General features: G+C 44.3%; 1 protein-coding gene across 1 annotated transcript in view; it reads right to left on the bottom strand.

Moving 5' to 3' along the window:
* ADD2 (adducin 2 (beta)) overlaps positions 1 to 22512 on the bottom strand; it is a 57720-nt gene that overhangs the window by 8372 nt on the left and 26836 nt on the right. The window contains exons 9-14 of the mRNA XM_010829797.1: positions 17318 to 17494; positions 8627 to 8884; positions 7603 to 7722; positions 6475 to 6564; positions 4419 to 4566; positions 2354 to 2479 (exon numbers count right to left, since the gene is read on the bottom strand). Of these exons, the coding sequence (XP_010828099.1) occupies positions 2354 to 2479; positions 4419 to 4566; positions 6475 to 6564; positions 7603 to 7722; positions 8627 to 8884; positions 17318 to 17494 (919 nt within the window). The remainder of the gene's footprint in view (positions 1 to 2353; positions 2480 to 4418; positions 4567 to 6474; positions 6565 to 7602; positions 7723 to 8626; positions 8885 to 17317; positions 17495 to 22512) is intronic.

Below are 22512 nucleotides of genomic sequence, written 5' to 3'. Positions count from 1 at the left end.
GTTGGCAAAGTAATGTCTCTGCTTTTCAATATGCTATCTAGGTTGGTCATAACTTTCCTTCCAAGGAGTAAGTGTCTTTTAATTTCATGGCTGCAATCACATCTGCAGTGATTTTGGAGCCCAGAAAAATAAAGTCAGCCACTGTTTCCACTGTTTCCCCATCTATTCGCCATGAAGTAATGAGACCAGATGCCATGATCTTCGTTTTCTGAATGTTGAGCTTTAAGCCAACTTTTTCACTCTCCTCTTTCATCTTCATCAAGAGGCTTTTTAGTTCCTCTTCACTTTCTGCCATAAGGGTGGTGTCATCTGCATATCTGAGGTTATTGACATATCTCCCGGCATTCTTGATTCCAGCCTGTGCTTCCTCCAGCCCAGCGTTTCTCATGATGTACTCTGCATATAAGTTAAATAAGCAGGGTGACAATATACAGCCTTGACGTACTCCTTTTCCTATTTGGAACCAGTCTGTTGTCCCATGTCCAGTTCTAACTGTTGATTCCTGATCTGCATATAGGTTTCTCAAGAGGCAGGTCAGGTGGTCTGGTATGCCCATCTCTTGAAGAATTTTCCACAGTTTATTGTGATCCACACAGTCAAAGGCTTTGGCATAGTCAATACAGCATAAATAGATGTTTTTCTGGAACTCTCTTGCTTTTTCCATGATTCAGGGAATGTTGGAAATTTGCTTTCTAGTTCCTCTGCCTTTTCTAAAACCACCTTGAACATCTGGAAGTTCACAGTTCACGTATTGCTGAAGCCTGGCTTGGAGAATTTTGATCATTACTTTACTAGCATGTGAGGTGAGTGCAATTGTGCTGTAATTTGAGCATTCTTTGGCACAGCCTTTCTTTGAGATTGGAATGAAAACTGACCTTTTCCAGTCCTGTTGCCACTGCTGAGTTTTCCCAATTTGCTGGCATATTGAGTGCAGCACTTTCACAGCATCATCTTTCAGGATTTGAAATAGCTCCACTGGAATCCCATCACCTCCACTAGCTTTGTTCATAGTGATGCTTCCTAAGGCCCATTTGACTTCACATTCCAGGATGTCTGGCTCTAGGTCAGTGATCACACCATCGTGATTATCCGGGTTGTGAAGATCTTTTTTGTACAGTTCTTCTGTGTATTCTTGCCACCTCTTCTTAATATCTTCTGCTTCTGTTAGGTCCATACCATTTCTGTCCTTTATTAAGCCAATCTTTGCATGAAATGTTCCCTTGGTATCTCTAATTTTCTTGAAGAGATCTCTAGTCTTTCCCATTCTGTTGTTTTCCTCTATTTCTTTGCATTGATCGTTGAGGAAGGCTTTCTTATCTCTCCTTGCTATTCTTTGGAACTCTGCATTCAAATGCGTATATCTTTCCTTTTCTCCTTTGGGTTTTTAGGGTTAATCTTAGGGTTCAGTTCAGTTCAGTTCAGTCACTCAGTAGTGTCCGACTCTTTGCAACCCCATGAATCGCAGCATGCCAGGCCTCCCTGTCCATCACCATCTCCCAGAGTTCACTCAAACTCACGTCCATCGAGTCGGTGATGCCATCCAGCCATCTCATCCTCTGTCGTCCCCTCTTCCTCCTGCCCCCAATCCCTCCCAGCATCAGAGTCTTCTCCAATGAGTCAACTCTTCGCATGAGGTGGCCAAAGTACTGGAGTTTCAGCTTTAGCATCATTCCTTCCAAAGAACACCCAGGGCGGATCTCCTGTTTTCAACCTGGGCTATGTATTAGACTCACCTGGAAACAGATCTTATCGCTTTAGGCTGCACTCCTCCGCCCCCACTCCTAGACCACTGAACTCGGAATCACTGGGGTAGGACCCTGGCAGGTGTCAGGAACTGTAAAGCTCCCCAGGTGATTCCAATGCACAGTCACAGTTGACAGCGACATCATCAGCCTTACCTGGGAGCTTGCTGGATATGCAGGGTCTCAGGTCCCACCCCAGACTTACTGCATCTTAATTTTAACATTTTAATCTTCACTTTAACCAGATGCTTAGGTGAGCCCTGTGCACAGTAGAATCTAAGCACTGGGCTGCTGCATCTAGAAAGGCCCACCAGCCAGTCTGGCCTGAGTTGAAGACGAGGAGGCTATGGGCCAATCATTAAAGTACTCAGCATTGCTTAGACCCGGCTATACCCGTAAGGTGTATTGTCACAGCCTGTGAATGGAACAGGCTTAAAACTGGCAACCTCTATTTCAGGATCCCTAGAAATAGCAGAGGGGAAGGAGTTTCTGGTAGGAGGGCAGCATGTGTCAAAAGGCAGGGGCACTGCAGTGCACAACTCCATGTAAACCCCTTTCTCGGTCTGTGGAGGTGCCTCCTCCCTGCCAGCGAGCGCTTCAGCTCAACTCACCGTCCACAGATTTGGAGGGAGAGCCCACAGGGCTCTTTGGCTCGGACTTGGCTGGGCTCTGAGCTGGAGAAGCAGGTGCAGACTTCACAGGGGAGCCGGGTTCCTCTGGGACCGGCTCCTTCTCTCCTGAAAACACAGAAAACCAACTCAGGACAGAGGTCAGGCAGAGGAGATATGGGCAGATAAAGTGCTTTAAGGCAATGCTTTCTTCTACTTGGTGCTTATTTCTCCTAACTGGAATCACCTGCTTCCCCATCCCCCCACCCCCACACACACTTTTTAAAATGTCTGCTACACTCTGAGCGAGGCACATGGGAGGAGTCAGAGTCCAGTTCTGTTTCCTCCATCAAATCACATCCTCGGATGGATTATATTACCCCTGATGTGGATGCAAGACTGCAGGGGAATTCCCGCCCACTATGTGTATGCAGCTCATATACTATTTATATAACTTACGTGTTCAGTCCAAACAACCTCTAGAGACAAAAAGCACTATATTTTTCCATCTACTTCCTCGACTGGCATGTGAGAACTCCAAGCAAGCTGGCAAGGGTTCTTCCAGTGCCTTTGTGCCCAGGAAGATGGCTGACTTTGGGTGGGGAGGGGGGACGTGGAAGAAGGTCCTTCCCTGAGGGAATAAAAGCCTTTGATACCATGCAGGGGCCTGTGGGACTCCTGGGCACAAGGCCTCTCTGTCCCCCATTTCTTTGACTATAGGAAGCTACCTTCATTCAATCTCCATGATCTTCCCTGAGTTCCAATGGGGAGATTCAAGCTGTTGTTAATTATCAAAGGGACAGGAGGTCCCTTTCTCCCAAGGGAGAAACAAACAGCAAGAGCAGCCTTGGGGCAAGGCCCATCAGAGGATACACACAACCATATCTTTGAGCTATTTTGCAGATACTGAAATGCCCTCCAAGTGGAAGAAGGTAATGATTAATAATGATATGCTGCCCACAAGCATGCAGATCCCAGATCAGTTGGAACTGAAGGTGAACGATGCTGACTCCAACTTACCACACCACCAACCCATCCAAAGAATGTCCATGAGCTGATCATGCCCTCTTTGGACAATTAATACAAAATTTCTCACTATCTTCCCCAAGTTGGAACACACGGTTGTGACCGCATTAGCCCACTGCTGCCCCCTTGGCCTGGCCAAACAGTAAAGCTATTCCTATCTACTTCACCCAAAACTCTGTCTCTGAGATTTGATTCTGCACTGGTGCAGAGAGAAGCTGAGCTTTCAGCATCATCTTGTCTGGTGGACAAAATCAAGAGCTAAGTCCTGTGTCTCAGACCCCAAGTGCATCTAGAGCAAAGAGAAGGGACAGATCATGAGGGAAACAGAGAGGGCTTCCTAGATGGAGAGAAGTTTGCCATGCAGCCTGAAGTGTAGACAATATTGAATAAGGTAGCCAAGAAGGGAAACTCTGCCAGGAAGGGACAAAGGCATGAACAAGCTCTCAAGAGTCAGCGTGGAGAGATGGGCTTGACTGAAATTCTGACATAAAGGCCTTGGCTGCTGACAGTTCTGATTTCCAGGTTTATACCAAACCAGATCCATTAACAACAGTGATCACTATAATAATGATCATATTATTATAACTAACATTTGTCTGGTGCTTACTGACCTAGGCCATATTTATATGGTGCTACTCTAAGTAAGCACCACACAGATTAACTTCTTCTTCCCAGGTGAGAGCATCAGTGGGGTCATGGCAGCACCATGTAACCACTGCCAGGCACGAGCCATGAGGGGCATTATTGGGGATAACAGTATTATGCTCATAAGAATATTGTTTGGTGATGAGGCAGGAAGGCCAAATTGAAGACATGAGAGAGAAGAGACACAGAGAAGCAAATGAAGATTGAAAACAAAGCAAAGAAGCCTGGATGGAGCCCTGGGGGCTCTGGTGGGCAGGAAGGAGTGGGTCCTGCTGCTTGGGGGGGCGCAGCAGGGGGTAGTGACGGCCTCAGTTGCTCTGCTGCCTCCCCAGTGCCCCACGCTCTCCCCTCCCTCCCGCAGGTCCTGAAGCACTGGCCCCCCACCAGGGTTATTTACCCTCCAGTTCCAGCTTCTTCCTCTCCACCTCCTTCTTGTACTCCTCCAGCTCCTGGTCCGTGAGTTGGCTGAAGGGGTTGGGTGCCATCTCCTCGGATTCGTCTTTGGCATCCGCCTGGCCCTGGGACATCAGCTGGCTGTCTGTGGACTGAAAGTTAACCACAGAGCGTGTTGCCCTCTGAACGCCGCGCTCGGGGCCCAGGCCTCAGCTTTCTTTCAGACTCATGTGGCTGCCCCTGGTCTTGCTAGGGACAGCGTGACAAGCAGCTCCTTAGCAATAGCTCAGGGCCTTGGATGAATGCAGGGGTACCTCCCTCTGCCCCGGAAATAAAATCAAAGGATGCTCCCAAGGAGAAGGAAGATGCACCTTTATTGCAATCTCTCCTGTGGACACTTGCAAGCTGTCACTATGCAAATACAGTCAGTGGCCCACAGTCAGCCAGCCAAAACCCAGCAAGCAAAGCGTTGGCTCAACCAACTTCAAGCCAGCCACTCCCCACCCACCACCCCTCCTCTCCCAGCAGCAGGACAAGCCACATAGCACACAGCAGTAAGTCATATGCAAAACACACAATGACTCCAGCATTCTCAGTCCAAACTGTTATTTCTGTTGTGCACACAGTCATAAATTCAAGGAAGTTAAGGTCTTGAATCTTGGATCTTCAACCTGCCTGCTCTGCAGGTCCCCGTAGGGACATTGGCAAAATCACTGTGTTTCACCACCTCTGGGGAGCCCCTGGCTCTGGAGAGCTCACTGCTGGGCCTTGTGTGAGCTCCAGGAATCCTTTGACCTCTCTCACCCAGGACAGGGACTAATATTCAGACCCCACAGCCCTTTATCCCTTTATCCTAACTCAGCATCCTCCTCTTGGCCTTTGGGGATACAGTGCTCTGGAGCTGAGGAGCCAAAGAAAGTGAAGCCCAAGGAAGGTGAGCCAGAGCAGCTGGCCCACATCACGCACTCCGGGCCATCTGTTTCTGGCCCATCAGGTATTCTGATGATGGGCCCTGGGCTTCTCTCAAAAGAAGGGCAGCACTGGGCCCATCAATTATGGGGTTCACAAGAGAGTCCAACAAGATCCCAAGAAGAGGGACTCCAAGGAGAGCACTCGGTATAAATGGCAGAGTTTTTAATAATTTTGCTCATTGTATTGAACTCTCACCTCCCCCCAGTATCATGGGGCAGGTACGTCTATCCTTGACGCTGTAGCACATTTGATGTCCCTCCTCTTGGCTGAGCTGGGGTGGGGCGGAGGGGATGGCATGACCTTCACACTTCCCTTGCCAATGGGCACCCATCTTGTGAGTTGCAGCCCCATGTGCAATCATGACATTAGTTTGCTCTGCAGAGAGGAATGGTCCCTGAATCCTCCACACACCCGGCCCGGCCCTTACTGCTAAGGAAGATGCCACTGTGACTTTGCAATGAGCAGCAATGATTTCCAACACAAGCCAGAACTCTGACCTTTACCCCTTTCGCTAAGCACTACACAAACACTGTTCTATCTCAAGCATGGAAACAACTTTGTATTTTCTAACTCCATGTGGGTTTTGTAGGCAACTCACTGGCCCTCCCCCTCCCGCAGAGCACCCGTCCTTATATACACGTCTGCCCTCTGAGAGCACGTGGGCATCCTCTCAGAGGTATGGCCTGATGATGCCATATTCAAGCACAGAGGACAGAACCATTTGGAGCAGGCAGCTGTAGAGCCGCTGAGAGCGGCCAGCCACGCTCCTGCGAGCCCACCCTGCGGAGCACCGGCAGAGGGCAGACAGGAGTTCCACAGAGGAACCAGGGAAGCCGTATCACTCCGGCGGGTGGGCGGATTGGGCTGCTCCCCGACCCCTCTCCCGGCCTTCCTGGGGCCCACAGCGGGCGATAAGACACTGTCCTCAGTCCTCACAGCATCCATTTTGCAGCAAGAGCACCAGCGCCCAAGAGCACAGGGAAAGGTGGGCATATGTGAGCTCAGGGGTCCTGCCGCCCAGCCCCAGGCACTGCAGACCCAGAAGGCAAACTCGTTCCCCCTGCAGGCGGGGGCAGCATCTCCTGTACCGGGCTTCGGCTCTTCTCTGCGATGACGCTCGCCAGCAGCTGGGACTGGGGCCCTGCCGACTTCACATCCTGTCGGTTTTGTTCTCGAATCTGTGTGGAAAGGGAGGGGAGAGTGAGCTAGCAGTCCAGAAGCAGGACGTACTTAATAGGCCGCCCAGTGTGGTGTGAACATAACACAGTAACACATCACGTCCACAGCCATGGAGACTGTTCCAGGGAATGAGTAGTTGATGTAAAACACCAGATTCTCATGAACTCTAAGAAGGTCATTGTAAGAGATGAAGAGGCATGGTAGATCCTTGAGGGGGATTCTCAATTTTCAATATTCCTATAAAGTCCCTGAGGAATTGGTTTAAACTACAGATTTCTGGGGGAGGGGGACACCTCCTATATGTTAAATCTCAAACCCGTGGGAGGAGGGTTGGGGGTAAGCCAGAAATCTGCATTTCAGAGGCGCACACATTGAAACACTGCTCTGAGAGCATGCCTAACCTACTGGAGGTGGTTCTGTTACAATTTAGGTATTTAAAGTAACATGAAGAAAATAAGTGAGGGAACTGTAAAGCCAAGGTAGAGAAATAAATATAAAGGATTTTGCAATTTTGAAAATGAGCCAAAGGGAAACAGCATAAAATTTGTAAAAATTCAATTTGGGGGCTCTTAGACACATCTACTGTCTGAAGCTAGCAGCCCTCTCTTAGATGTTTACACACGATGAAAAAACCACAGCACTTAGCACTGTGCCTGAAACATGGCCAATAAATGATACCTTCTTTCCCATGTGGGCTTCTCTGGTGGCTCAGATGGTAAAGAATCTGCCTGCAATGCAGGAGACCTGGGTTCAATCCCTGGGTCAGGAAGATCCCTTGGAGAAGGGAATGGCAATCCACTCCAGGATTCTTACCTGGAGAATTCCATGAATAGAGGAACCTGGTGGGCCAGAGTCCATGGGGTCACAAAGAATTGGACATGACCTGAGCGACTAATGCTTTCTTTTCTTCTTTCCCATAAGAGGCACCTGGGGAAAGTCGTGCACATCCTGCGGACGCCCCCCCCTTACACCCTTGCGGACGCCCCCTCCTTACACCCTTGCGGGAGAAGAGTGGGAGGCAGTTAGCTACACCTTACCTTGTTGCGCATGTCCAGCACTTCTTGGGGGTCAGTATAGAGAGGCACAAATTGGTTTGGGTTTTCGATCCGTATGGGCATGCCACTGCTGGATTTCTCCACCTCGTCAGCCTTCATCCACTGAACACACACAAGCCCCAGTGAGTAAGACAAAGGCACACAGCTCACCGTCCACCCCAGTCGTCCACCCCAGGAGAGCTGAGCTGACCAGCCTGCATGGAAGGTCAGCAAGCCTAGACAAACACATTCCCTACTCTTGGGGCACTTGGATGTCTGTCTCCCAGAGCAGAGATGGGCAGCAGATGACCCAGCAACCAAACTAAGGCCCCTGATCAACAGCCATAAATAACACTTAAGAGGAGGGACGGAGCCTCGGTGACCAGTTTCGACAGACAGCCGGCCACTCGCGTTTTAAGAGGACTTGTGGATAGTTTCATTTTTTTAATGAAGAGCTATTCTATTTGGCTGCCAGCTACTTATAAAGTAAATAGTGAAAATCAAATTAAGGGTCAGAGGTGTTTGTGTGAGGGAGAGAGAGGGAAAGAGCATAAAATTTGTAAAAATTCAACCTCTGGGCAGGTCTCTTCAACACATTAATGCCTAAAGCAAGTCCACAGAAAAGGGTATAATGGGAGAGGACAATGTAATAGAAGCAAGTACCCACCTCCCTCCTGGTTTTGCATCAGATGGTCAGTTCAAATGTTGGATACCCATCCCCCAAACTTCCAGGAAGCCCCTTCTGGATGTGGGAGCAAAACGCTTTCATGCAGCTGAGAGTGACCTGTTGAGCCACGCTCTGAACCCAGAAACTCAGCACAGAGGTACAAGAAACAGGCGATCTGCTCTGTGGGCATGAGCAGCTGCTCTCAGACTCCCAGTAGGAAGCCCTAAGGGGAGACAGGACTAGCTCAGGCCTGGGGGAGGTTTGCTCTGTTCCTCTTTTAAAGTGGTTTAGCCTACACAGAGGCCGGGCACTCTCCTCTGACCCTGGTCTCCCCAGGGGAGCCCCTTCTGCCCTCCTTACTGTGGTCTTGGGCCGAGGGCTGCCCATGCTCCTCTGGACCTCGTCGGCCACGTTGACCCGCAGGTAGGTGTTGGGCGTGTTGAGCCAGCGGGTCTTCTCCTTCTGCTGCTTCTGGGCGTACTGCCGCAGGGCAGGCACCGGGGCGCCGTCCTCCTCAAACACGAAGGCAGTGACCGTGGCTGGAATCTCCACCTCACTTTTGTGTTTGGTTTTCTCTTGAACGAAGGGATAGCGGTAGGTGTAGCCTGTTCTGTAACCCTGAAAAGAACAAAAATAGAACCACTTAAGGTAGGGAAAATGGTCAATAACATGCCAGCTGGCCAGCCCACACACTTCACCCCCTTCCATCTAAAGGACTCAGTTTAACCCAAAGTCTCCATAATAAAATACAACCCAGGCCTTGCCACACCTCTGGAAGAAAGTGAAATTGTTAGTTGCTCAGTCGTGTCTGACTCTTTGTGACCCCCATGGACTGCAGCCCACCAGGTTCCTCAGTCCACAGGATTCTGCAGGCAAGAATACTGGAGTGGGTTGCTATTTCTTTCTGCAGGGGATCTTCCCCACCCAGGGACTGAACCCAGGTCTCCCGCATTACAGGCAGATTCTCTACTTGTTCCCTGTCGTGGTCCCCCAACCCTTCCTTTCCTTCACTCCAGCAAGCCCTTTGATCAGGGGTGAGAAAGTCACCAAAATCTTGTGGACCAGACAGAGCTCCAGCTTTGGGTCTGGCCCAGTAGTTGTCAACACACTGGATCACAAAGGAGCTTTGAAAATATGGCTATCCGGGCTCACCCCAGCGTTGCCCATTTCACTGGACACTGGTACAATCTGGGCTACAGGACTTCAAAAAGCTTCCCAGCTGATTCGAGCAGTGGCCCTCCCTTCCTCAACTCCGAAGTTTCTTGACTATTTCTCTCTTGGGACCCCTGAATTTGACTCGAGAACATCCCTATCTCCTAAGAAGGACCATATATCCCTCAAAGGTGGGCTGGAGTTACTTAGAATGTTACTTAGAATGAACATTCAGGAATCTCAGCAGCTGCTGGAATAATTCTCAGCTCTACCAGTCATCTTTCTTTAAGTTAAAGTGGCATTAACAATTATGTGGATTACAAAAAAATACATAGCCATGTAGAAAAATTAAGCAATATAAAAAAAACATAAGGAAAATATGGGTTTTATGCAAAATCTCATCCTGAGAGACAACCACTAAAAATCCTTTCAGTCATCTCTTTAAGCATACATATACATATGCGCATATGTAAATATACAGACTATATAATTAATATAATATCTATATAATATATAAAACACTATATAAATGGGGCTGTACCATATAAGTGAAGTGAAATCGCTCAGTCGTGTCTGACTCTTTGCAACCCCATGGACTGCAGCCTACCAGGTTCCACCATCCATGGGATTTTCTGGCAAGAATACTGGAGTGGGTTGCCATTTCCTTCTCCAGGAGATCTTCCTGACCCAGGGATTGAACCCAGGTCTCCCACATGGTAGGCATTGTAGGCAGACGCTTTACTGTCTGAGCCACCAGGGAAGATCCATATAAGCAGTCTTCTAAAATACCAATATAATTGACATGTAACATTACATTAGTTTCAGATCTACAACACAGTGATTCAATATTTGTATGTATTCTATGCATAACTGAATCACTTTGCTATACACCTGAAACTAACACAGCATTGTAAATCAACTGTGTCACGTTTTAGTCGTTAAATTGTGTCCAGGTCTTTTGTGACCCCATGGACTCCTGCCAGGCTCCTTTGTCCATGGGATTTCCTAGGCAAGAATACGGGAGTGGCTACTATACTTCAGTTAAAAAGAAATTGTATGTATTGCGAAATGATCACCATGAATCTAGTTGACATCTGGCACCTTAGATAGTTATAATAGTTTTTCTTGTGATGAGAACTTTTAAGATCTACTTACTCTTTTAGCAACTTTCAAATATATAACACAGTATTAATAACTACAGTCACCATGCTGTACATTACACCCCCAGGATTACTTATTTTATATATGGAAGCTTTTACCTTTGATCCTTTACCCATTTCTCTCTGCCCCACACATGGAAGCTACCAATCTGTTCTCTGCATCTACGAGTTTGAACTTTCTGGTTTTGGTTTTTTTTTTTTTTCCAATTCCATATAGAAATGAGATCATACAGTATTTGTCTTTCTCTGTATGACTCATTTCACTTAGCATAATCCCCTCAAGTTCCATCCACATTGTTTCAAATGGTTAGAGTTCTTTCTTTTCATAGCTAAATAATGTTCTACCATATATATATATATGCACCACTTTTTCTTTATCCATTCTTCCATCAGTGGATACTTAGGTTGCTTCCATATCTCGGCAATTGTAAGTATTACTACATAATCAGCTTTAAAAGTTGCTTCTCTAGTTCATCAATTCGTCTTGGAGATTTCTTCATGTTACTGAACATAAATACACAGCGACCTTAAACAACTGCATAATATGCCAGTGAATGTACATATCACAATTTTTCTAACCAACACTGGAAGACACTTTTGTTAATTTCAAAATATTATAAACAACCCTGAAATGAGCAATTTTACACATTTTTCTTTAGGCAGTTAACATAAATGCCTAGTAATGAAAATGACTGAGTCAAAGGGTGCACAGTTTTTACATATTTATTTTAAAGGTTTTATACATTCATCATGTCCATCTTCCCAGGACACTGAGCCAGTTTGCACGTCTGCCGATTGTGCTGGAGTTCCCAGTTCTCATCTCCTTTCCCCACCATGAATATTGTTGAGGTTTTTAAAAAATTCATTGGCAGTCAGACAGGTTAAAAGTAAAACCTTCTACTTTTGTTTTGTTCTTTTTTAGATTACTAGTAAGATTGGATATTTAATTACATTTAATGGCCTCGAATATCTTCCCTTGTAAACTGTGTCCTTAGTTCATTTTCCTATTGTGATGTTTATCTTTTCATATTGATTTATTCCTTTTACTGTAAAGATATCGATCTTTTGACTGTCACAGATGTTGCAAATATTTTCCCCATACTGTCTTTAGTTTTGTTTATGGCGGGTGAGGTGGTTTTTTAAAAATGTAAAATTTGAATTTTAATGTAATCATAACTGTCAATATTTGTCATCATGATTTCAGACTTTCCTGCCATGCTTGACAAGGTCTTTCCCAACATAGAAGCATCAAGGATATTAATCTATGTTTTTAAATCTCTATATTAATTTCCTTTTCATGTTTAAATTTTTGGCAAAGGAGGGATCTATCTTGTTGAAAGGAAAAAGCAGTAAGCCACCCTAGGTTCATTTCCCACAGGGCTAGGAGTCGATCTTTCCCCACAGATTTATAAGATGGCTGTTTCTCCTGTTAAATTTTCATGTATTGGGGATCTATTTCTGGACTCTTTAAGCTGTAGCTCTGATTGGCCTGTCCCTTCTGGACTAATGCCCCTCCCTTCAGTGACTAAAGCCTTATCACACTTTACCATGTGGTGGTAGTCACTATAGGATTTTCCAAGTCATTCTGAATTTCAACTGAAAGAACATTTTGCTAAGTCCTTATATCTTGCTCCACTTTTGAGGAAATTACATTGAGTTGATTGATTAACTTGCAAGCCTCTTTACCCTACTGAAGCTTTTAACCAAGAATAAATTATAGCTCTTCACTGATTTAAGGTTTTCTCTGATGTCTATTGGTAAAATTTTACAGCTGTCTTTAAAGGGCGTCTGCTTAAAACTTTATGATGTTGTTGCATTTACAAATAGGATTATTTCCTCTCATATTTTCACATACATTATTATATGTTAAAATACAAAAAAGCTACTAATTTTTACACATATTTTCATAATTGACCACTTTAAATGCACTTATTTTTTTTTAATTGGAGGATAATTGCTTTACAATGCTGTGTTGGTTTTTACCGTACAGCAACATGAATCTATAAGTGTATATATATATGTCCCCTACCTCCTGAACCTCCCTCCTAGCCCCCACCCCATCCCACCCCACTAGGCTGTCCCAGAGCATGGGGTTGAGCTCCCTGTGTTATATGGCAGTTTCCCATTAGCTATCTATTTCACATGCGGTACAGTATATGCTTCAGTGCACTCACTCAATTCATCCCACTCTTCTTCCCCTACTGTGTCCATAAGTCTATTCTCTGTGTCTCTATTTCTGTCCTGCAAATAGGTACATCAGTGCCATTTTTCTAGATTCCATATATATGCATTAATATATGATATTTTCTGACTTACTGACTGACTTTCTGACTTACTTTCCTTTATATAACAGGCTGTAGGTTCATTCACCTCACTGGAACTGACTCAAATTTGTTCCTTTTTACAGCTGAGTAATATTCCCTTGTATGTATGTACAGGGCTTTACAGGTGGAGCTAGTGGTAAAGAACCCGCTTGCCAATATAGAGATGCGGGTTGGATCCCTGGGTCGGGAAGATCCCCTGGAGGAGGACACGGCAACCCACTCCAGTATTCTTGCTTATATCTAGCTTATACTGTTGTTTATATCTGTTGATGGACATGTAGGCTGCTTTCATGTCCTTGCTGTTGTAAACAGTGCTGCAATGAACATTGGGGTACATCTGTCTTTTTCAATTATGATTTTCTCAGGGTATATGCCCAGTAGTGGGATTGCCGGGTCATATGGTAGTTTTATTCCTAGTTTTTTTTTAAAAGAAATCTCCATACTGTTCTCCATAGTGGCCATATCAATTTACATTCCCATCAACTGTGCAAGAATGTCTCCTTTTCTCCACATCCTCTCCAGCATTTATTATTTGTAGATTTTTTGGTGATGGCTATTCTGACTGGTGTGAGGTGATTCCTCATTGTAGTTTTTATTTGCATTTCTCTACTAATGAGCTATTTTGAGCAATTTTTCATGTTTTATTGGCTATTCACATGTCTTCTTTAGAGGAATGTCTTTTTAGGTCTTCTGCCCATCTTTTGATTGTTTTTTGTTTGTTTTTCTAATATTGAGCTGAATGAGCTGCTTGTATATTTTGGAGGTTAATCCTTTATCAGTTGCTTCATTTGCAATTATTTTCTCCCATTCTAAAGGTTGTCTTTTCATCTTGTTTTTGGTTTCTTTTGCTGTGCAAAAGCTTTTAATTTTAATTAGGTCTCATTTGTTTGTTTTCATCTTTATTTCCATTACTTTAGGAGGTGGGCCATAGAGGATCTTGCTTGCAATTTATGTCCAAAAATGTTCTGCCTATGTTTTTTACTCTAAGAGTTTTATAGTTTCTGGTCTTACATTCAGGTCTTTAATCCATTTTGAGTTTATTTGTATTATGGTGTTAGGACAAGTTCTAATTTCATTCTTTCACATGGAGCTGTCAGTTTTCCTAGCACCAGTTATTGAAGAGACTATCTTTTCTCCATTGCATATTTTTGCCTCCTTTGTCAAAAATAAAGTACCCACAGGTGCGTGGATTTCTGGGCTTTCTATCTTGCTCCATTAGTCTATATTTCTGTTTTGTGCCAGTACCATACTGTCTTGATGACTGTAGCTTTGTAGTATAGTCTGAAGTCAGGAAGGTTGATTCCTCCAGCTCCATTTTTCTTTCTCAAGATTGCTTTAGCTATTCGGGGTCTTTTGTGTTTCCATACAAATTGTGAAATTTTCTGTTCCAGTTCTCTGAAAAATGCCATGGAAATTTGATAGGTATTGCACTGAATCTGTAGATGGCTTTGGATAGTATAGTCATTTTCACAATATTGAATCTTCTAATCCAAGAACATAAGATATCTCTCTATCTGTTTGTGTTATCTTTGATTTCTTTCATGAGTGTCTTATAGTTTTTGGTATACAGGTCTTTTGTCTCCTTAGGTAGGTTTATTCTTAGGTGTTTTATTCTCTCTCTTTCTCTTTTTGTTTTTGCAATGGTGAATGTGATTGATTCCTTAATTTTTCTTTCTGATTTTTCATTGTTCACATGTAGGAATGCAAGGTACTTCTGTGTATTGATTTTCTACCCTGTGACTCTAGTAAATTCATTGATTAGCTGTAGTAGCTTTCTGATAGTATCTTATAGGGTTTTCTATGTATAGTATCATGCCATCTGCAAACAGTGAGAGTTTTACTTCTTCTTTTCCAATCTGGATTCTTTTTATTTCTTTATCTTCTCTGATTGCCATGGCTAGGACTTCCAAAACTCTGCTGAATAAAAGTGATGAGAGTGGGCATCCTTGTCTTGTTCCTGATGTTAGAGAAAATGCTTTCAGTTTTCCACCATTGAAAATAATATTTGCTGTGGGTCTATCATAAATGGCCCTTGTTAAGTTGAAGCAGGTTCCTTCCATGCCCATGTTCTGAAGAGTTTTTGTCATAAATGGATGCTGAATTATGTTGAAAGCTTTTTCTGTATCCATTGAGATTATCAAATGATTTTTATCTTTAAATTTATTAATGTGGTGTATCACATTGATGGATTGATGTACACTGAAGAATCCTTGCATCCCTGGGATAAAGTTGATTTGATCATGGTATAGGATCCTTTCAATGTGTTGTTGGATTCTGTTTGCTAGAATTCTGTTGAGGATTTTTGCATCTATGTAATTTTCTTTTTTAGTAATTTTCTTTTTGTGTGTGAAGTCTGATTTTGGTATCAGGGTGATGGTGGTTTCATAGAATGAGTTTGGAAGTGTTCCTTCCTCTGCCATTTCTTGGAAAAGTTTGAAAAGGCTAGACATTAGCTCTTCTCTAAATATTTGATAGAATTAACCTGTGAAGCCATCTGGCCCTGGGCTTTTGTTTTTTGGGAGATTTTTTAACACCATTTCTACTACAGTGCTTGTAATTTATCTGTTCATAATTTCTATTTCTTCCTGTTCAGTCTTGGATGGTTTAACTTTTCTAAGAATTTGTCCATTTCTTCCAGGTTGTCCATTTTATTGGCATATATTGCTCATAGTAGGTCTCTTATTATCCTTTGTATTTCTGCATTGTCTGTTGTAACCTCTCCTTTTTCATTTCTAATTTTGTTGATTTGAGTCTTGTCCCTCTTTTTTCTTGATATGCACTCATTATTTCTAATTTTTCTCAGTTGATTCTTTTGAACCTTAGAGGTAGGTAGATGTACTGACTATAAAGAAGAGTAATTTTGTTTTCTATACAACATGTACACCTCTTATTTTTAGATCTCACTGCCTTAAATTGATTTCCAGTATTATTCTTGAACAACATTAAATGATAGTGCTGAGAACAGAATCATTGTTTAGTTTCAAAATTTAATGGAAATTCTTCTAGTGTTTCACCACAATACTGGTGTTTGTTTTGACAAAAAAAAAAGGTAATTTTAATCATATTAAATAAATGACTTCCTATCCTACTTAACACCTATTATTTTTATAAATTGAGATTACATTTTTATCAAATACCTTTTGATCTCAAAGTGATCCATAGGTTTTTATCCTTTGACTCATTGATATCATGAAATATATTTAGATTTATAATATTAAACCATCCTTCAACACAAGGAATGAACCCTCACTTGGTTATCATGTATTATTATTCTAATATTATGCCATATACTATTTACTAGTTTTCATGCAGCATTTTTCATCAACTCAAAGTGAGATTTGTCTGAATGTCTTATAATTGTTATGGCTTGGTTTCCTTCTCTCACTCTTCTCTGCCACATTTAAACAGCATAGGAATAGTCTGTTTCTTAAAAGTTTGAGGGAATTTCTGCATGAAACCATTTGGTCCTGGTGCTTTATTCAGCCACAGATTACTCACCACACAAATGTTAATAGGAGTTGTATTTTCATTGTGGATTGTACCTTTTAGTACTATAAAGTTACCCTCATGGTCAGCCCTGTAATAAACTGGTGATGATTTGGAGGAACTGGAAGCAAAAAGGAAAGGATTAATTATTGCAAATGACCCAGACACAATAACGAAAGGGTCCAAAGTAGTAGCAGTGAGGAGGAGAGGAAATAATACAGGAATGCTACAAAAATAGGGCTCATCTTCACTCTTCTGAGCAATCTGGGAAGTCATAGCCTCTTCTTGCAGTTAGTTCCTCACTGTGTATGCTTTTCGCTTATTCTTGAATTGTTTCCTGTTTATGTCATATGTCATCAATTAAACTGTTAGTTCCAGAAGGAAAGATGTCTTATAATGCTTTTGGATCCTTTAAAGCCCAGTCTAGTCATATATCAGTTAATTTTTTACCTGATTGTTTGCTTGATTCATCACAATAGGAATAGTGTTGTAATGCTGTTTATCGGGAATAGGGAAATCAAAGCTACTATGTTTTCTGCGTTAAAATCATGAGATTAGAAGGAAACACAGAGCTAACTGCAAAAGAGGAGTAAACCAAGCCACAATATGAGAGAGGCTCTGTGGTCCTGCTTTTTGCTGGATTACCACCTCACACGCCAACCAGTAGTTTCCTACCCCTTCTCCAAAGGGCACCCAGCAGGTGCAGCATCCACAGCCCTTGGAAAGGGAGTGGCAAAGGCCATCGTTTGAGAAGATTCAAGTACTATTAGCGTGACCACAAACTCTTAGTCAAGTTGCCAGTCAAAGGGCTTTAACAACTGAATTGTGATGCTGGCAGTTCTCGTATCTACTGAGTGCTTCATACTGACTGGTTTTGGGGGGCTAACCCACAAAGGACTGGTCTGGAAGGACAATGGCAGGAGACTCACCAGATTGTCCAGCATCCTCATGAGGGCCTCGAACTCGTGCTCCCCCAGCCGGCTCTTCCGCATGGGCCCGAAGGTGCCCCCTGCCCACTGCACAGAGCCCACCTCATGAGGCCGCTGCTTCTCCTGTTCCAGCAGGATGAGGTTCTCCACACCCCCCGCACTGGACAGAGCAGACACCTGTGGCAACGAGCAGAAAGCCGTCAGCTCACACACGTGCGTGTGTGTGTACACCCACAGCCCTGTACACATTCTGTGCTCCTGTGCGTAATAGAGAATGGGGATCAGGGAAGGTTAGAAACAGAAATCTCCGGAAAACTGAGTTGTATTTGGCTTTTTCCTCCTAGAGGAAAGCTGCTCCAAACCTGTAGGGCATGTGCCCATTCCCAAGGAAAAAGGTATTAGTATTTCTGTCCCAATGTCAGTTTTTAGGGAGACATAACAAGTGTTAGGAGAAAGCAATGGCACCCCACTCCAGTACTCTTGCCTGGAAAATCCCATGGACAGAGGAGCCTGGTGGGCTGTAGTCCATGAGGTCGCTAAGAGTCGGACACGACTGAGCGACTTCACTTTCACTTTTCACTTTCATGCATTGGAGAAGGAAATGGTAACCCACTCCAGTGTTCTTGCCTGGAGAATCCTAGGGACGGGGGAGCCTGGTGGGCTGCTGTCTATGGGGTCGCACAGAGTCAGACACTGCCGGGAGCCGGCGAGAGACATTCCACTTGTGACAAAGGTCATGAGGAAGGAGGCTCGGCATACGCAAAGGCGGGATCGAGCCTCAGGAGTCCCCCCGGATATTCTCGAGCATCTACCCCCAAAAAAACAGAGTCTGCCTACTTTATTGCTTTGTGCTCTCACCACTGACTTTACTGGGGGCTGTCCCCCATCACCATCTCACTCTCTCTGTCAAAGAGTTAACTTACAGCTCCAATTAATAAAGTTCCTGGGCAATTAGGAGTGTTTAAATCCAAACCCCTCAGATGGCTCTCTAACTCGCCTGACAAGTTTACCCGGACTCCTACAGCTATGCATTCGATTGTTTACAGTCTCCCAGCCTCGAGAGGCACGGGAAGCTTAAGATATTCAAATAGCTGAGAGCCTCTCAGAGAGTTAGAAACTGTCAGAATAAAACTAGTAAAAGATTTCATTGATGAACCAATGCTTGTTGCCAAGTTTTCACATCCCCTGAATTGTATCCTTGAATATGTATTAATTAATAGTTGGTATGTAGAAAAAATAAGTAGTGGCCTTGGTGTTAGTAACTTTAGACCCTTAAGGTAATAAATTCTTTTCTTTGTTGTAAACCCATTACACATCCGCCCTATAGGAATGCAATTTTATCTTTGGAAGATGGCGCCAAACCTTAAAATAATTACTCTTAGAGAAAATAAGTCTTTGTTAATAAGTCCTTGTCAAGAGTCATAAAATGTTAATAGGCCTTCTGGCCAGAAGACGATGTAAATCACCTAAACCATTTGTATACGATAAATTTGCAGGAAAGAAACCCTGGTTTTTGATAAGGGTCAAAGACTGCTGACTTTGCATCCCCTATTATCCTCTAGGTGTAACTTAGGGTATATAAGCCCCTATTAAAAATAAAGCTACAGGCCTTGCTCACCAGAGCTTGGTCTCCCCATGTCATTCTTTTCACATTCTGGCTGAAGTCTCCATCTGGACCGCGGATATCCTCTGTGACCATTTATTTGCCTGGGCTTCTAAGACCCACTCGAGAAGGTGTCTAAGGTGGGGCACCTTCCGCTATTCGAGAGGGCGCCTGCGGCCTCCGTGGTCAGAGCTAACCTGGTGTCACGGGTTATATTGATTTTCCACGTAAGCCAAGCTACTCAGCCTCTTTTCTCCACTGAATTTTCCTACTGAACTATCCTCATTCTATTACTCTTATATCTCTAATTAACATATAAATAGTCGCCTAGGCCGTCTCTCCTTCGAATACCCTGGATCAGCCGGGGCTGGACCCCGGCAAGACACGACTGAAGTGACTTAGCAACAGCAGCAGCAGCAGGAAATGTTAAATCTTGAGAATAAAACAGCACAGAGGACTGAAAAGTTACCTGGCACAGAGGCCAACTTCAAGCTGTGATTATTTCCAGGGAACAAGGGAATTTGAGAAAAAGAGACTTCAATTCTTGTCTATAATATTTTATTTCTCCAAGAAGAAAAGGCTGTTGATATTTGTTAAATCCAGTGAGTGGAGAGTGAGTATTGTATTATTCTCTGTATTTTTCTGTTTCTGAAATATCTCCCCTTAAAAAACAAGTCACTTGAAAGAAATAAGCTGGCTTCTAGGCCAACAAAATATGAGTGTGGCCTGTTGGGATGAATTAACAGGTCTAAAGGAAGAACATCCTCCATAATGGGCTTAGTCAGTCAAGGAACCCCAGAAAAAGGAGACAGATGAACAGCAGACAGGCACAGCCAGGCTCTGTATAGGGCTCAGAAAACTTTCACCAACAGACTTAGAGTGTTTGCTCCACTGTCAAGGCTCCAATGGGGAGGCAACCATACAGGTAACCAGAAGCCATGGACTTGGGGTTTTAGCGCAAGAGGTATGTATATAAAACAGGCAGTTTTAGAATGATCCTAAAAACATTTATGAATCCAACTAATCTTATTTCTAATTCCATGCTCATCTGAAAGTACATTTTATTTACACCCCGTATCTGCCACCCAGATACAATTGGCTATGATGTGGCTTCTTGGGTAAGTCCAGACACAGAGAGAGAAATGGTGGATTCCAAGTATTGTAAGTATTGAAGCTGAAGTTTTGTACTGCACATCAAGACCCTTCCCCAGTAGCTCAGCTGGTAAAGAATCCGCCTGCAATGCAGGATACTCCAGTTTGATTCCTGGGTCAGGAAGATCCCCTGGAAAAGGGACAGGATACCCACGCTAGTATTCTTGGGCTTCCCTGGTGGCTCAGATGGTAAAGAATCCGCCTGCAATGCAGGAGACCTGGGTTTGAGTCCTGGGTTGGGAAAAGCCCTGGAGGAGGGCATGGAAACTCTCTCCAGTATTCTTGTTTGGAGAATCCCCATGGATAGAGGAGCCTCAGAGGCTAGCGTCGCAGAGTCAGACACGACTGAGCAACTAAGCACAGCATCAAGACCCTAGTGTTCTGATTAATATTTGTTACTCCCTGTAAACCTGCTTGTCATGGGGGAACAGCTCTGATTATTTAAACTTCCAGTGTTCCAGTTTTTATGTCAGTTATTGTTTTATTGAAGATGAAAGAAATCATCGAAAGAAATCGATGTAGCCTGATGAGAAACCCAGGCCGATGAAGCCCTGAGGATCCTGGACATACTCCAGAGAGTATGAGTCACCAGTGTAACATACAGCCCCATGAGACTTCCTGGAGGTCAGCCAGGCAACCTTCTCAGTGACCCTCCAACACTCTGTGAAGAGGAAGAAGTAGGAACAAGCATTTTCCACACCCTCTTCATCCAAGGCATGTGTCCCATAGAAGCCTCCATTTTTAGCTTAAAAAGATGACTCCACACCCTGCAAATATATATAACTAGAGGCCATTTATTCCATACTCTTACAAAAAATAAGAGTCCTTATCTAATATTCCTAGAAGGTGTCAGCTCCATGCTTGAAGAGGCAGCCTAAAGTATTATTATCCAAATGTTAGAAGGGTTACAATGAGATGGTAGAGATTACATTGAGCTGAAATCTACCTTTTTATCATGTTCATTCACTGGTCCCAGCTCTGCCCTCTGCTGCCCTGTTCTCTAATTCTGAAGTCCCTCACACCCGGCACTGAGGCTGAGCATGTGGGAATACACTCTCCTAGCTGGTTGATCAATTACCACATTCATCCTGGACTCCTACCTGGTCAAGGCAGGCTTTAGCCCTAGGACCCTGAAACCTTGACCTGAAGTGCCAGCTCCCTGGGGAGAGGCCCCAGCCTGTCAGCTGACCTTTCCCGCCAGCCTTTACTGCCCTGAGAGGCAGTGTGATGTAGTATTTAAGACATAGAACTTGGGTACCAGGCTGCCTGAGTTTGGATCCTGGCTCCACCACCTACTTGCTGTGTAACTCTGAGCAGCTATTTACCCTCCCTGTAAAATGAAAATAGTATATTGACCTCATGAGATTTATTTAAGGTATTCCTAAAGCTCTTAGAACAGCACTCGGTACATAAAGAGTGGCATAGAAACACTTAGGAAAAACAAATTCTGAGGCTTTACCATGGAACGCTGAGAGGCAGTGCCCCGGGGACTGGTCATTTGTGGAGGAGGAGAGAACTGCCCACTTCCTTCCAAGAGCTGCCTCCTCCCATCTCCCTCTTCCCCTCTACGTTTCCATGGCAATGGGTAGCACATGAAGAGTTGCCTGAGCTGCTTCTCATCTGCCTGTAAGCAGAGCAGGTAGCCACCTCTCTGAGCAGAGGATGACCCAGTTTCCTGGAACCCCAAATGGATGGAAAGCAAAGAGAATGCTGTCCCCAGGAGAGAGGAACAGGCTCTTAGCCTTGAACCACTGAAATGACCACAGACACATTTGCTTATTTGCCAAGGTCACTGAGAAAGAAAATTAGTCCCATAATGCAAGCAGAACTCCAGTGCAGGTCATCCATCTGGAAATGTCCCTCTCAGGGGCTGCAGTCCCAACAGCTCTGCAGGCTGCTGGCACCTGTTCTCTTCTGAGCCTTACTCCACCCACACCCTTCATCGATCTCTCCTGTTTTTCTTCTACTCCTTCCAGTTCATTTCTCCCTCTAGAAGCCTTCCTGCTCCACTCACTGAAAAAAAGACACTGGAGCCTTTCTTGGGGTTATCTGCCCCCATTGCCTGATGCACTTTATAAAAGTTGCATCAAACCAGTCCCAACTGAAAAAAGAACGTGACAGCAGGCAGGGCCAAGAGGAGCAGCAGGGGCTGTCCAGGAGAGTGGCGGGCTGCTCGGCCCTTCATCTAGCCGAAGGCCCCGCTAGATGGACTTCCTCCCTTTGGTTAAATAGCACAAGGGCCCTTTCTGGGGATCTAGAGCCTATGGCGGAGAAGGCACTGGCAACCCACTCTAGTACTCTTGCCTGGAAACTGCCATGGACGGAGGAGCCTGGTAGGCTGCAGTCCATGGGGTTGCTAGGAGTCGGACACGACTGAGTGACTTCACTTTCACTTTTCGCTTTCATGCATTGGAGAAGGAAATGGCAACTCACTCCAGTG

Source organism: Bison bison, unplaced genomic scaffold, assembly GCF_000754665.1.
Source record: "Bison bison bison isolate TAMUID 2011002044 unplaced genomic scaffold, Bison_UMD1.0 scf7180017864508, whole genome shotgun sequence".
NCBI classification, from domain to species: Eukaryota; Metazoa; Chordata; class Mammalia; order Artiodactyla; family Bovidae; genus Bison; species Bison bison.
This window is presented reverse-complemented; position numbering and strand designations above follow the sequence as displayed.